This window comes from Photinus pyralis, unplaced genomic scaffold (assembly GCF_008802855.1).
Source record: "Photinus pyralis isolate 1611_PpyrPB1 unplaced genomic scaffold, Ppyr1.3 Ppyr1.4_LG10, whole genome shotgun sequence".
Classification (NCBI taxonomy): domain Eukaryota; kingdom Metazoa; phylum Arthropoda; class Insecta; order Coleoptera; family Lampyridae; genus Photinus; species Photinus pyralis.
The window spans coordinates 3,728,688-3,745,121 of NW_022170250.1; the positions used below are offsets into that span (position 1 = coordinate 3,728,688).

A 16,434-nucleotide genomic window follows, 5' to 3' on the forward strand; every position below is an offset into this window, starting at 1 on the left:
TGTAGCTTCTACCTCTAGCGTGTTATGGAAGTTCTGATAACACATTTAGATTCTCCGCAAAAAAAGGGCCCATAGAAGGCGATAACTCCCCTGTGGTGGAGGTACGACTCCAACGCGGCGTCTTATTCAAGGACCTGGTGATGGACCCGCTCCTATGAGCATGAAAATTAGAACTGAAGCACTAAAGTCGATGACCAGGAAGCGCCGGCCAGAGAATAAAGCTGCGCCAAAGCCCGGCGGTTCAGGGGAGCCACACGACGTCAGGGACCAAGCGCCTCAGATCGAAGGGAACCACCCAAGGCAGCTCAACGTTGCTGGTGCACCGTGAACCTGTGGGCAAGTCGCTGCAGAGGGGCTAAGGGTTCCCATTGTTGCGGGGTGACACCTGGAGGAGGACTAATGTCACTGAGCCTCAGTCGAAGTGTATTACGGCCATATTCTTGTAAAACTTTGTCTGGCTACCAGGAGAACATAATAGTCGAGGGTTTCGTTTTAAATCTTTTGCGATTTGGTATCAGGAGGTTATAATGTGCGAGGAGGTGTTTCAGCCCCTAATACACGAAGTGCCAATCAGAAAATTCTTGTAAATTTTTGTCTGCCTACCAGGAGAACATAATGGCTGAGGAGGTATTTTCCCATCACCCACAAAAATATTTCGAAGCCAAATTTCGCTTTAAATCTTTTCCAATTTGGTATCAGGAGGTTATAATGTGCGAGGAGGTGTTTCAGTCCCTAATACACGAAGTGCCAATCAGAAAATTCTTGTAAATTTTTGTATGGCTACCAGGAGAACATAATGGCTGAGGAGGTCTTTTCCCATCACCCACAAAAATATTTCGAAGCCCAATTTCGTTTTAAATCTTTTCCAATTTGGTATCAGGAGGATATAATGTGCGAGGAGGTTTTTCAGCTCCTAATACATGAAGTGCCAATCATAAAATTCATGTAAAATTTTGTCTGGCTACCAGGAGAACATAATAGTCCAGGAGGTCTTTTCCCATCACGCACAAAAATATTTCGAAACCAAATTTAGTTTTAAATCTTTTGCAATTTGGTATCAGGAGGTTATAATGTGCGAGGAGGTGTTTCAGCTCCTAATACACGAAGTGCCAATCAGAAAATTCATGTAAAAATTTGTCTGGCTACCAGGAGACCATAATGGCTGAGGAGGTCTTTTCCCATCACCCACAAAAATATTTCGAAATCAAATTTCGTTTTAAATCTTTTCCAATTTGATATCAGGAGATTATAATGTGCGCGGAGGTGTTTCAGCTCCTAATACACGAAGTGCCAATCAGAAAATTCATGTAAAATTTTGTCTGGCTACCAGGAGAACATAATTCCCATCACCCACAGAAATACACAGTAAGGGGGGCGACCTGTTTAATAGGGCGTAAACTTGCAGGTTCATGTCTCATACAAGAACCTTGGGTTTAGAAGGGACGTGTAAGAGGTGTAGATCAGGATCTCCTGTACGACTCAGAAAAGGCTCCACCTACTAGGGAGCTGGCTGATGCAAAACGCGCACCATGTCACGAACTCGAGGGGCGACCACCTCCTGGGGTACTTGCAAATAACTGATTTGAATAATTTAAATCACTTTCGTCGCAGCGAAGAGGCAAGAGGTTATCGATCTCACGTTGGGATCCTTTTGAATAGCCCACATGACCACGTGGTGGATGTGGTCTGATGATGAGTCGTTCCTTTCGGACCAACGGCACATTCCTTTTCAACTAAACCTGGCATCAAACTGCGGAAACACCTTGGTGGAACTCAGACCTTGAAAAAGGGACAACGTGCAGGAAGCAGCTGGGCGAGGTACAGAGACTCGCTTGTCTGGAGGTGACTGGAGCCATGAAAACCCCGCCAACTATGGCCATGGAGGCGTTTCCGGGAGTAGAGCCTCTACACTTGCCTGTGGACGCAGAGGCTCGGAAGTTTTCCATACGGCCAAATGATTGGGACGAGTGGAAGAATCAAGGTACCCATGGGCATGGGCGAATCTGAAACTACTGAGCATGTGACGCCTGCGTCAGACTTCCTTGGCGACAGTTATCTGAAACCAGGGAAGGTGAAGCACTTGGTCTAAACAGGGTATCCTATCCTAGTTGAGAGGAACAGGCCCTGAACCTGGTTGCGAAGGAAAGACGGTAGACACAATGGGCCTTAGGTTTTGATTTACCTGTGCGATCCTGCTCCATAAACCCATAGAGGCCATACTTGGGATTGGGGTCAAATCGAAAGAGCGCGAAATCTTAATTTCAGGGGTAAGTTTGAAATTTAAGTGATCCTAGGGAATATTGACACTTTCGGAATGTATCTCCTTTTAAATGAGGGTGGGCAACTTCTGTGAAAAACCTAATTTATGGAGGCCATCCAAAAAATTGAGATGTCTGCATTCCATTGGCCCACCCCTTGAACCAATCTATGGTGAAAGCTCATAAATTGAGGCAAGTGTTATTACTTTATCATTTTTTAACAAGGTCATACAAAGAAAAAAAGCTCAAAAATACTAACCTTACTTGCACCATCGTGCGAACTATCAGTCACAATAACTTTTCGACCGTTAACTGTACCGTTAAGTATAAAACCGTAATTGTCTCTCGGACTTTTAAACCACTCCGATACCATGACGGTAACGTCAATTTTGACCCACTCCCCGCGGCCCAAGGGTTGCGTCACCCTTCTCGACGCGATCTTCACCATGCCCGGAGTGTCGGAATGGTCGGGACCTTTGTACACCTTAAAAACTTCCACGTAAAAGCTCGGCAGCGGCCTCCGCTCGACGCCCTTAACGTACACGTAAAGGGTCGCGTTGCCCACGTAGTACTTGAGGAGGTTATCCGAGAAGGTAAAGTGTAAGATATCGTGCCCCCGCCAACTATGCCTCAGTCTTGGATCTGGAAAAAACAAATCAAAATTATTATTTTTTTAATTGCTATCGAAGTGCAACTGCATCTTTTAACCTTAACCCCTTGAACCTCTCAAAAATTCCGCCTCACTCTCGATGATCTCGAAAACGCAGTTCGCTTATTGCTAAACCGTGTTATTGATAATGGTAACCAACGAAGGCTCATATCTCTGATGGATGCAGAAATTTGCATCGCAAGCTCTATTTTTACGTCCGAGAGTTCAAACAATGAACTTTTTGCATTGATACCGTCGACAATAACATACGATAAGTGCGGTTTAATTAAGAAAGAAACGATAATTTGGAATTTCCTCACCACAAGCTCAAGCAGACTCCATCACCTTGCAACCTACAAAGACATACCTATGGGATATGGAATACCCCTCAATCTTAGACTCTCCCCCAAATTGATAAACCTAAGTACCTTTGTGATCATTTTTCATAGAGGGCATTCGAGATTTTTGTACCTGAAGTAATGAAACTTCGATGGTCCTCCTTCAAAAGTGATCACCAAAGTACTAACGGTTTAACGAACTGAGAAGAGTCTAAGACCGCGGGGTCTGGAGGGTACCTACCCCTTAGCCACACACCGGTATACTTTCCAAGAAGGAAGAACTGTCGAAACTCTAATAACAATTCATGGAATATATCTTTCCTGGAATGTTTTCGGTATTCCATACCACCCAGACCCCCCCGGTTTTTGACTCTCACCCAAATTGTCAAACCTTAGTACTTTTGCGATTATTTTTCAAGGAGGTTCGTCAAGCTTTTTTTGCCTGAAAGGTATACCATAACTCCCAAATTCCCTCTTCCTCGCAGGAGAGTATACCTGTTTGTGCCCCCCCGCCAGACCCCCTGGTCCTACTCCCTTTCCAGATTGATAAACCGTTAGTACCTTTATGATCATTTTTCAGGGAGGGCTATCGAACCTTTTTTGGCCCTCCTTGGGAAATGATCACAAAAATACTAACGGTTTATCAATTTGAGGGAGAGTCTAAACCCGAGGGGTTTGGGGAGTATGGAATACCGTCCCAGAAAAGAAATTCCATGAATTGATATTGGCGTTCTAAAAGCCCTCAAAATATACGTCTGTGTGGCGATTTTTAAGCGTCTACAGGGCATTTGACACACTTTCTAAAGCTTTTATCTCTTTCTAGACTTTTAGGAAAAGCTCAAAAGTTCCTCAAAAACGCATCCAACGTTCAAAGAATCCTTCTAAGGGCAATCAGATCCTTCCAAAGTCTTGCAATGCCTTTCAAATTGCGAGTCTACCAGGGCATTTGACACACTTTCCAGATATTTTGTCTCTTCCTAGTTTTAACAGATTAAAAAAAACCTCAAACGTTACTCAAAAACGCATCCAACAATCAGGGCTGTCTTCTAAGAGCAATCAAATCCCTCCAAAGTCTCCCAATGCCTTTCAAGTTACGATTTTTGAACGTCTACCAGGGCGTTTGAGATCTTTTATCTCATTCCAGAGTTAACAGTAAGACACCCTCGAAACAAAAAACGCATCAACTAGTCAGGAAGGCCTTCTAAGAGGGCATTTGACACAGTTTCCAGATCTTTTATTTCTTCCTGGAGGTAACAGGTTTAGGAAAACCTCAAAAGTCAGTCGAATCCAATATGCAGGGATGTCTTCTAAGAGCAATGAAATCCCTCAAAAGTCTCCCAGTGACTTTCAAGTTACAATTTTTGAACATCTACCAGGACGATTGAGATCTTTTATCTCTTTCTAGAGTTAACAGTCACAGGAAACCCTCAAAAGTTACTCAAAAAATGCATCAACTGGTCAGGAAGGCTTTCTAAGAGGACATTTGATACATTTTCCAGATCTTTTATTTCTTCCTGGAGGTAACAGGTTTAGGAAAACCTCAAAAGTCAGTCAAAAACGTATCCAATGTGCAGGGATGTCTTCTAAGAGCAATGAAATCCCTCAAAAGTCTCCCAGTGACTTTCAAGTTACAATTTTTGAACATCTACCAGGACGATTGAGATCTTTTATCTCTTTCTAGAGTTAACAGTCACAGGAAACCCTCAAAAGTTACTCAAAAAATGCATCAACTGGTCAGGAAGGCTTTCTAAGAGGACATTTGATACATTTTCCAGATCTTTTATTTCTTCCTGGAGGTAACAGGTTTAGGAAAACCTCAAAAGTCAGTCAAAAACGTATCCAATGTGCAGGGATGTCTTCTAAGAGCAATCAAATCCCTCAAAAGTCTCCCAATGCCTTTCAAGTTACGATTTTTGAAAGTCTACCAGGCCGTTTGAAATCTTTTATCTCTTTCTAGAGTTAACAGTCATAGGAAACTCTCAAAAGATACTCAAAAAACGCATCAACTAGTCAGGAACGCCTTCTAAGAGGGCATTTGACACAGTTTCCAGATGTTTTATTCCTTCCTGGAGTTAACAGGTTTAGGAAAACCCCAAAAGTCACTCAAAAACGCATTCAATATTCAGGGATGTCTTTTAAGAGGAATCAAATCCCCCCAAAGTCTCCCAATGCCTTTCAAGTTACAATTTTTGAACGTCTACCAGGGCGTTTGAGATCTTTTATCTCTTTCTAGATTTAACAGTTACAGGAAACCCTCAAAAGTTACTCAAAAAACGCATCAACTAGTCAGTAAGGCCTTCTAAGATAGCATTTGACACAGTTTCCTGATCTTTTATTTCTTCCTGGAGTTATCAGGTTTAGGAAAACCTCAAAAGTCACTCAAAAACGCATCCAATATTCAGGGAAGCCTTCTAAGAGCAATCAAATCCTTCCAAAGTCTCCCAATGCCTTTCAAGTTACGATTTTGGAACGTCTACCAGGCCGTTTGAGATCTTTTATCTCTTTCTAGAGTTAACAGTCATAGGAAAACCTCAAAAGTCACTCAAAAACCAATCCAATATTCAGGGATGTCTTCTAAGAGCAATCAAATCCCTCCAAAGTCTCCCAATGCCTTTCAAGTTACAATTTTTGAACGTCTACCAGGGCGTTTGAGATCTTTTATCTCATTCCAGAGTTAACAGTTATAGGACACCCTCAAAAGTCACTCAAAAAACGCATCAACTATTCAGGAATGCCTTCTAAGGGGGCATTTGACACATTTTCCTGATCTTTTATTTCTTCCTGGAGGTAACAGGTTTAGGAAAACCTCAAAAGTCAGTCAAAAACGTATCCAATGTGCAGGGATGTCTTCTAAGAGCAATCAAATCCCTCCAAAGTCTCCCAGTGACTTTCAAGTTACAATTTTTGAACATCTACCAGGACGATTGAGATCTTTTATCTCTTTCTAGAGTTAACAGTCACAGGAAACCCTCAAAAGTTACTCAAAAAATGCATCAACTGGTCAGGAAGGCTTTCTAAGAGACATTTGATACATTTTCCAGATCTTTTATTTCTTCCTGGAGGTAACAGGTTTAGGAAAACCTCAAAAGTCAGTCAAAAACGTATCCAATGTGCAGGGATGTCTTCTAAGAGCAATGAAATCCCTCAAAAGTCTCCCAGTGACTTTCAAGTTACGATTTTTGAACGTCTACCAGGCCGTTTGAGATCTTTTATCTCTTCCTAGAGTTAACAGTTTTAGGAAAACCTCAAAAGGGAAGCAATCAGATCCTTCTAAAGTCTCCAAATACCATTCAAGTTACAATGTTGAGCCTCTACTAGGGTGTTTGACACACAGCTCAGAAAATGATGTAAAAGAGGCTATGGGAAGTTTTCTAATTACCCAAGGCGTTCCAGAACCCTATCGACCTTTCAAAGCGCTGTTAATTCTCTATCTGCACATAGCCTTCCATTCGCGTTTTTAGGCTGAATTTTGAAACATTCAAAGAACCGTTTTTGAGCGTTCAGGCATTTTTTAAAGACCTCTCTATCTCAGTGGAGCAGGATTGATAAAAATGGCGTGTTACGGAAAAAGTATGAAAAATAATGGAGGAGGAAACAATTAAGGAACAAAATAAAGGAATTATACCAAGAGATGGCGGATGGAAGGAGTCAGATGTGTTTTGGACTTGGACAAGCGTAGCCAATGAGCTATCAGGACAACATGATCGACGAAGAGGATTTTCCATCATATTTCTCCTGCTACTAATACATGGAATATCAGTTCGCAAAATGTCAACGTTTTGCTTTGGCTTAAATTTTGATCAATTTTGTATAAGGAGAGTATAATACGCGAGGAGGTGCTTCTGCTCCTAATACACGCAGTAAATTTTTCTATCAGCAGAACAAAACTAACGTTTTACTTTGCCTTAAATGTTTACCAATCTTGTATCAAGAGAATATAACGCGCAAAGAGGTCGTCATGCGCCCGATACACCAGGAGAGCCAGGAGAACATGACAGACGTCAAGTTTCAAAGAAGAATTTGTATCGTCAATCGGAGGCATTTAATTACTTCTTAAAAAAAACAAGACATCTATAAATAAATGTTACACTTCCTTTCGTTTATGTGATCCTGACACAAACAGTATTCCACAGGAGTGAGAATTTATCTGTCAATAAAACTTACACTTCTTTCCCCTTCTGTGATGCTGATACAAAATCTTATGAAAAGGAGAATTGTGTCATGGGAACATAATAGAAAAGAACGTATCAAGAGAACATAATAGTTTTTGAATATTTATGATCCTGACACAATTAACAAGTGTAATTTGTAACAGAGCAACATAATACTTTAAAGGGATTCTGTAAACAAGTTATCTTGCTTGTATCTGAAGAAGAGGTAATAAATTACGCACCTTACAAAGTTTAAGTGATTTTAGAAGAGGTATTAGTATCAGACTGACATAATACGTAAGAAAGTATTTTACTGCATCTTACAATTTCTTGCGATACAATAATTTTGAAATTCGTATCAGGATAACATAGCACGTGAGAAGGTATCTGACTTCTTGAGCTGACCCTAATATTATTTCAAAAAATCCTTTGTATTAGGCGAACAGAACCTTAAATTAAGGTATAAATTTTATTGTTGGACACTGTTACCTATTATTATACTGTATACCTTAAAGTATTATGCTGTCCTGATGCAAAACGTCTTTGTTAAAACCTACTGCATCAGAATCACAGAAAAGCAAAGAGTTGTAAAATTACAAGTAGCTCAGCGGGATCTTCCCGTTTATTATCTGTTTCCCTGATACAAACTTTTATTCCAAATTTCTCACACACACAGACAAGTAGCAGTAAACTTTCACTTGTTAAACTATCCTGACAAGGCGGTATCATATTCTCCTGACACCGGTCCCTTTCTTAAAAATTGCCGCAGCGCGATCACGGGAAAGCAGAAAAACTAGCATACATTTCCTTGCCTATTTATTCCACTCATGCAAGGTTTTCCTGTAAAAATTATGATCAGATTCACAGAAAGGTAAAGAGTTGTACATTTTAGGGGTAATAAGTATCTCATCTATTATGTTCTCCTGATAGAAATATGACTTATTTATTCTTAGATCAAAATCACGTAAAAACAAGAGGTGCAAGCATTCTAATCCCATGATATTCTCTTGATACAAATCTGTTTCAATCAGGATCACAGGAAGGCAAAGAGGTGCAACATATAATAATAGCTGCCCTCGCACGCCCTACGTCCTTTTTCGTCAGCTTCTTCAAAATGCGCAAGTTCAAGTGATTTTGATACAACATTTTATAAAAGAGGTGTTAGTATCAGGAGAACATAATACGTAAGAAGGCGTTTTACTACATATTACAGTTTCTTGCGGTCGTCTGGCAGTGAATAATTTTCAAGTATCAGGAGAACATAGTGCGTAAGAAATGTTTTACTTTCCTGTGAGCCTGGTCTAATATTATTTAAACAAACAACATTTGGATTAAGTGAACGCAACAGGTGAATGAAATGCACCAAACATTAAATTTATCACCCCTCTTTCTGCGTTCCTGTCAACGGGCCTTGGAAGTGGGTACCGATAAAGGGAATGTGGTAGCCCCCGACAATATCTTACTGATCTGCCACACAAAAATGCGCTGAAAATTCCTTAAGAATCGGGAACAATTTACGGAAGCGTCCAGAATGTGAAAGGTCCACCAAAAGCTTTTAGGGCATTCTAAAGTTCTTAAAGTTTTCAAAAAATTTAAGAATCTTTGAGTCATATCAAAAGGAGTTTTAAGAAACTCTTTTTGATATTTATGGTCCTTACGGTCTTTAAAAAGTTACGCCTTAGGAGTATTTAAGGGCTGTGGCCTAGAAAAGCAATTAGCAGCTTATGTGAGTGAGCGATTTTTAAGCCTTTAAGGCTGCTCAAGGATCTTTTAGAGTCGCAAACAGTCTCCAAGGATATCCGAAGAGTCTCCCAATTGAGTTTTCAAGATTCTTTCATCCGAACCTAAATTTTTGCAAGCCTTTAAGAGCTTCTGAGAGGCCCTTTCAGACTTTTTAAAGCTTTAAGAGTCATCAAAAGTAAGGGTCTTTAAGAATCTCTGAAAGTTTTAAGAACCTTCAATAGTAATAAAGTACCTTTAACTTTCTCAACCTTTGAGGGTCTTTAAGAGTTGCAAAAACGTCGTCGATAAGAAGATTCCGAGCCTTTAAGATCAAATGTCTCCATAAGTCTTCAAGAGCCTTTTTGCCAGTTAAGAGCTTCTGAGAATCTAAAGGCCCTTTAAAATTTTTGAAAGCTTTAAGTCATCAAAAGTAAGGGTTTTTAAGAATCTTTGAAATCTTTAAGCACTTTTAAGGGTAATAAGCCAGTTCTTACGAGCTTCTAAGAGTCTAAAGGCCCTTTCAGATTTTTGAAAGCTCCAAAGGGTCTTTCAAAATCAAAATCTTTGAGAGCTTTAAGAACCATCAATAGTAACAAAGTACCTTTAACTTTCTAAACCTTTGAGGGTCTTTAAGAGTTTCAAAAAGCTCATCTATAAGAAAATTCTAAAGGCTTTCGGAGCCTTTATCAGCATGTAAAAAGTTTCCATAACTCTTCAAGAGCTCAATGGTCTTTTAAGTACCTCACAGTGCCTCCAGCGGAGTTTTCCAGCAGATTCTCTCCTCCTTTAAAACCGAGGGTTTTAAAACCTTTAAAAACATATGAGAACTGTAGAGAGGGAAGCCTCTATAAATACTTAATTAATCCCTTAGAACCCCAAAAAAGGTTTTTGGATGTTTCCAAGAAGCTCTTCGATAGGTATTGAAGGGTCTTCATCCATAAAAGTGTTTTCAATCCTTAAGATTTTTCACTTCGAAGGCTCTTCTAAATGGCCTACAGTCTACAAAGCCTTCTAAATACAAAAGTAGCTTTAAGGGATTTAGAAGAGATTTTGAAGAGATTCTAAAAACATTTTGAAGAGATTTTAAAGAGCCTTTGAAGACATTTTGAAGAAATTTTAAAGAGATTTTGGAGAGATGAAGGGATTTTGAAAAGATTTTGAAGAGCCTTTGAAGTGATTTTGAAAAAAGTTTAAAGAAATTTTGAAAAGATATTGAAGGGATTTTGAAGAGATCCCTCCTTTAAAACTGACCCTTGAATAGTTTTTGTGAGTGTGATGGATATTTAAAGGGGTTTTAAGGCTTTATAAATACTCAATTAATCCCTTACAACCCCAAAAATGGTTTTTGGAAGTTTCCAAGAAGCTCTTCGATAGGCATTGATGGGTCTTCATCCATAAAAGTGTTTTGAATCCTAAAGATTTTTGACTTTGAAGGCTCTTCTAAATACCCTACAGTCTACAAAGCCTTCTAAATACAATATACGTTTTAAGGGTATTTGAAGAGATTTTGAAGAGACTTTGAAGAGGTTTTGAAAAAAGTTTAAAGAAATTTTGAAAAGATTTAGAAAAGATTTTGAAGAGCCTTTGAAGAAATTTTGAGATTTTAGAGAGATGTTGACGGGATTTTGAAGAGATTTTGAAGAGACTTTGAAGAGGTTTTGAAAAAAGTTTAAAGAAATTTTGAAAAGATTTAGAAAAGATTTTGAAGAGCCTTTGAAGAAATTTTAATGAGATTTTAGAGAGATGTTGACGGGATTTTGAAGAGACTTTGAAGAGGTTTTGAAAAAAGTTTAAAGAAATTTTGAAAAGATTTAGAAAAGATTTTGAAGAGCCTTTGAAGAAATTTTAATGAGATTTTAGAGAGATGTTGACGGGATTTTGAAGAGATTTTGAAGAGACTTTGAAGAGGTTTTGAAAAAAGTTTAAAGAAATTTTGAAAAGATTTAGAAAAGATTTTGAAGAGCCTTTGAAGAAATTTTAATGAGATTTTAGAGAGATGTTGACGGGATTTTGAAGAGATTTTGAAGAGACTTTGAAGAGGTTTTGAAAAAAGTTTAAAGAAATTTTGAAAAGATTTAGAAAAGATTTTGAAGAGCCTTTGAAGAAATTTTAATGAGATTTTAGAGAGATGTTGACGGGATTTTGAAGAGATTTTGAAGAGACTTTGAAGAGGTTTTGAAAAAAGTTTAAAGAAATTTTGAAAAGATTTAGAAAAGATTTTGAAGAGCCTTTGAAGAAATTTTAATGAGATTTTAGAGAGATGTTGACGGGATTTTGAAGAGACTTTGAAGAGGTTTTGAAAAAAGTTTAAAGAAATTTTGAAAAGCTTTAGAAAAGATTTTGAAGAGCCTTTGAAGAAATTTTAATGAGATTTTAGAGAGATGTTGACGGGATTTTGAAAAGATTTTTAAGAGATTTTGACGAGATTTTGAAGACATTTTGATGAGATTTTGAAGAGATTTTGAAGATATTTTAGAAACATTTTGAATAGATTTTGAAGAGGTGAAATAGATTTTGAATAGATTGTGAAGAGATTTTGAAGAGATTTTGAGGAGACTTTGAAGAGATTTTGAAGAAATTTCCCAGAGATTTTGGAGAAATGTTGAAGAGATTTTGAAGAGCTTAGGAAGAAGTTTTGAAAAAATTTTAAAGAAATTTTGAAGTTAATTTGAAGATGTTTTGAAGAGACTTTGAAGAGCCTTTAAAGAGATTTTGATAAAAGTTTAAAAAGATTTTGAAGATATTTTAAAGAAATGTTAAAGGGATTTTGGAGAGATGTTAAAGAGATTTTGGAGAGATGTTAAAGGGATTTTGAAAAGAATTTAAAGAGATTTTGAAGCGCCTTTGAACTGATTTTGAAAAAAGTTTAAAGAAATTTTGAAAAGATTTTGAAGAGATCTTGAAGAGATCCCTCCTTTAAAACTGACCCTTGAATAGTTTTTGTGAGTCTGATGGATATTTAAAGGGTTTTTAAGGCTTTATAAATACTTAATTAATCCCTTAGAACCCCAAAAAAGGTTTTTGGAAGTTTCCAAGAAGCTCTTCGATAGGCATTGAAGCGTCTTCATCCATAAGTGTTTGGATTCCTTAAGAATTTTGACTTTGAAGGCTCTTCTAAATAGCCTATAGTCTACAAAGCCTTCTAAATACAATAGAGGCTTTAAGGGTTTTTGAAAAGACTTTGAAGAGATTTTAAAAACATTTTGAATAGATTTTGAAGAGATTTTGAAGAGATTTTGAAGAGATTTTGAAGAAAATTTAAAGAAATTTTGAAAAGATTTTGAAGAGCCTTTGAAGAATTTTGAAGAAATTTTAATGAGATTTTAGAGAGATGTTGACGGGATTTTGAAAAGATTTTTAAGAGATTTTGAAGAGATTTTGACGAGATTTTGAAGACATTTTGATGAGATTTTGAAGAGATTTTGAAGATATTTTAAAAACATTTTGAATAGATTTTGAAGAGATTTTGAAGAGGTGAAATAGATTTTGAATAGATTGTGAAGAGATTTTGAAGAGATTTTGAGGAGACTTTGAAGAGATTTTGAAGAAATTTCCCAGAGATTTTGGAGAAATGTTGAAGAGATTTTGAAGAGCTTAGGAAGAAATTTTGAAAAAATTTTAAAGAAATTTTGAAGTTAATTTGAAGATGTTTTGAAGAGACTTTGAAGAGCCTTTAAAGAGATTTTGATAAAAGTTTAAAAAGATTTTGAAGATATTTTAAAGAAATTTTAAAGGGATTTTGGAGAGATGTTAAAGAGAATTTGAAAAAAGATTAATTAAAGAGATTTTGAAGATATTTTGAAGAAATTGTAAAGAGATTTTGAATAGATTTTAAAGGTCTATTAAGATTTTTGGAAGCTTTAATAGTCATCAAAAGTAAGGGTCTTTAAAAATCTTTAAGAGCTTTAAGGGCCTAAGTAATAAACTACCTTTACCTTTCTAAACCTTTGAGGGTCTTTAACAGTTTCAAAAACCTCCTCTCCTCCTTTAACAGCATTTAGAAAGTTTCCATAAGTCTTCAAAAGCCCAATGGTCTTTTAAGTACCGCACAGTGCTTCCAAAGGCATCAAGGAGTTTTCCAGCAGATTTTCTCCTCCTTTAAAACCGAGCTTTGAACAGTTTTTGTGAGTGAGTCTGAAGGGTGTTTAAAGGAGACCATTAATAACAGAACTGTAGAGAGCTTAATTAATCTCTAAGAACCCAAAGAAACGTTTGTGGAAGTTTCCAAGAAGCCCTTCGATAGGTCTTTCAGGGTCTTCATCCATAAAAGTGTTTTGATTTTTGACTTTGAAGGCTCTTGTGAATTGAATGCAATAGGATCCTCTGTACGATGATTTCAAATGAGTCGCCAATAGTCTCAAAGGGTCTTCCAGGGCACTCTAGATCATTTCCGGGCGTTTAGAAGCACGATTAGTTTCAAAGGCTGAGCCCTTTCAAGAAGCCTCTTAAGCGCGTTATCTATTCCTTTACACATTTTTCAAAAATATTATACAGGGTGTAAAAAATAAAAAGCCAAGATATCCAAAGTGCCGAAGGGGACGAAGAACGACGATTCCATGGTATATAAAGAAACCGAGGAAGATGAGGAAGGTCTGAAATATGAAAAAGTCCCAAAAAATCGAGGGAGCCAAAATCGTCATTGAAAATGAAAAGGAGTCGCAGCAAAATGGTAGCCGATGAATGCGAAGACAATTGAAGAGCCAAGGAAGTTCTTTTCACAAACCTTGTCCGAGGAAACCAAATGTTGGGGTCCTTCCCTCGGCTTTGGGCCTAGGAAGAGACATTGAGAATGCCGATTAAAAGGATCTAATTAGTTAATTGCGCCTGTTAATTATCTTCGGTAGCCTTTGACCTATATTTTCACAGCACCGATTCCCGTCAATTTTTTTTGGAAAAATAGTGCGATATGCGTACGTAAACAATACGAAATTGATAATGCAATAATTAGCCAAAGTATGCCAAACCGGTGACTTTGACCCAGTTCGTATTTTGTTTGAGTGCGTTTAAATTATCAACCGCGGCAAATTAGCAGCGGAAATAGCGCGATGCACCTACGTTCCTTGAGTGCATGGGGAACGAGCCGGCACCTTCTTAATGGAATGTTGGTCAGTGGTCAGTTTAACCTTGATAAACGGCCCTAACTAACCCAAACAATGACCCCTCGTATGCAATTGCAAGTAATTGCACTTGAACGTGACGCTACATTTTACGCACTAAACAATGATCGACCTGGACCCCAGCGCGTTACGTAAGTCGCCAATTTCGACTCCCATGAACCCCCACTGGCCGGGGCGTTGTGAAAATATGTTTTTTTAACCCGATAAGATAATGGGTGCATACGAAGTGCAACGTTCTTGCGTGACCGCGGGCCCAATCATTTTTTACAATTATTGCAATGATGCACATTGTCCGAATTTAATCGGCCAATTGTGTGTCCTCTCGCTACCGATCGTTAAATTATGTGCCCCGAGGTCAGTGCCAAGTATTATAGGGTTTACCTTTGCGTGCAAAGTGCAATTGCACCTTGCAGCTCGGTATAATTTGTTACTAAAATTATACATAATTGAAATCTTTATTGTTCCTGGAACGAGTACGCATAATTTCCGCGTTTCAATTCACATTTTATACACACAAAAATTATATTTTCCGGAAGCCTACGATTTGCATTACGGAATGGCGCCGCATTATTCTTGGGCGGGCTTATTTTTGACTCACCACCTTCGGATGAATCAATTTCACAGAAATTAAACTCTAATTAAACAATTTGTGACCGCAGGGATGGATTATTAGGGTCCATGAGTGAAAATGCAACGAGTTAAAATTGAATTATGGAAGTAACTTGCAAAGAAAAAAGCAACCAACATTCTTCAATTCCCCCCCCCCCCCAGGTCCCGTCTCCCACTGATCTTCAAAAAGAGTCGCGCAAGAAAGTTATAGTTTGTACAAACCAATTTATTTCGATGAGATCTTTCATTAGAATACCATAACGAATAGAACGAAATGACACATATTTTGTTACTTGCAATTAACCAGATAAATTCTTTACATTATCACGACCAAGATTTGTTTGGGAAGACCATTTACAATCGAGAAAAATTTAAATCCAAAATAAAGCTTCCGTTACAGTACCCCCTTCTGTTTTCAAAAGTGAAGATCAGTACCAAATTACCAAATGTCGACTTCCGGAATTTTCAATCAGTATGAAAATACGCGGGCATTGTCATGCAAAAGTGGAAAAGAGAAAAGAGACAATGATGGTAAAAAAAATAAAGAGAAAGGTAGACGAAAAAGAGTTCATAAAACGATACGAGCAAATGAAGAAGAATGTAAACAAGTATAAATTGTGCATAGGTACATTCGAAATCCTCCGACACTTCATTCTACACATATTTGCCCCGAAAGCACTTGCCTTTTATCAGTATCCTTTTCGGGCACTTCGTTGTCAAGGTATTTATTTCGACTTCACCAATAGATATGTCTCGTCCAGCCGATTCATTTTGGCTTCCTCCGACAAACCGCTTTCGAGATATTCGATTCACTCTTAAAGCTTTGACACTCGTTTTGACGTCCCAATGACCCTTTGTGAGTACCTTCTTCCGACAATCCGTTCTGGAGATATAAGTGAATATATCCGATCACGATAAGGGGCCGAGGAGGAGGACTATGGTTGATAGAAATTAATTCCTTTCATTAGAGTACCATGAAGGATAAAACCAGCCCCCCCCCCAGGCCCCGTCTCCCGCTGATCTCCAAAAAGAGTCGCGCAAGAAAGTTATAGTTTGTACAAACCAATTTATTTCGATGAGATCTTTCATTAGAATACCATAACGAATAGAACGAAATGACACATATTTTGTTGCCTGCAATTAACCAGATAAATTCTTTACATGATCACGACCAAGATTTGTTTGGGAAGACCATTTACAATCGAGAAAAATTTAAATCCAAAATAAAGCTTCCGTTACAGTACCCCCTTCTGTTTTCAAAAGTGAAGATCAGTACCAAATTACCAAATGTCGACTTCCGGAATTTTCAATCAGTATGAAAATACGCGGGCATTGTCATGCAAAAGTGGAAAAGAGAAAAGAGACAATGATGGTAAAAAAAATAAAGAGAAAGGTAGACGAAAAAGAGTTCATAAAACGATACGAGCAAATGAAGAAGAATGTAAACAAGTATAAATTGTGCATAGGTACATTCGAAATCCTCCGACACTTCATTCTACACATATTTGCCCCGAAAGCACTTGCCTTTTATCAGTATCCTTTTCGGGCACTTCGTTGTCAAGGTATTTATTTCGACTTCACCAATAGATA

At 37.9% G+C, this 16,434-nt stretch overlaps 1 protein-coding gene across 1 annotated transcript in view; it reads right to left on the reverse strand.

Annotated features, from left to right (window-relative positions):
- LOC116162427 (growth/differentiation factor 8) overlaps positions 1–16,434 on the reverse strand; it is a 35,546-nt gene that overhangs the window by 7,661 nt on the left and 11,451 nt on the right. The window contains exon 2 of the mRNA XM_031476041.1: positions 2,518–2,900. Coding sequence (XP_031331901.1) covers positions 2,518–2,900 — 383 coding nt within the window. The remainder of the gene's footprint in view (positions 1–2,517; positions 2,901–16,434) is intronic.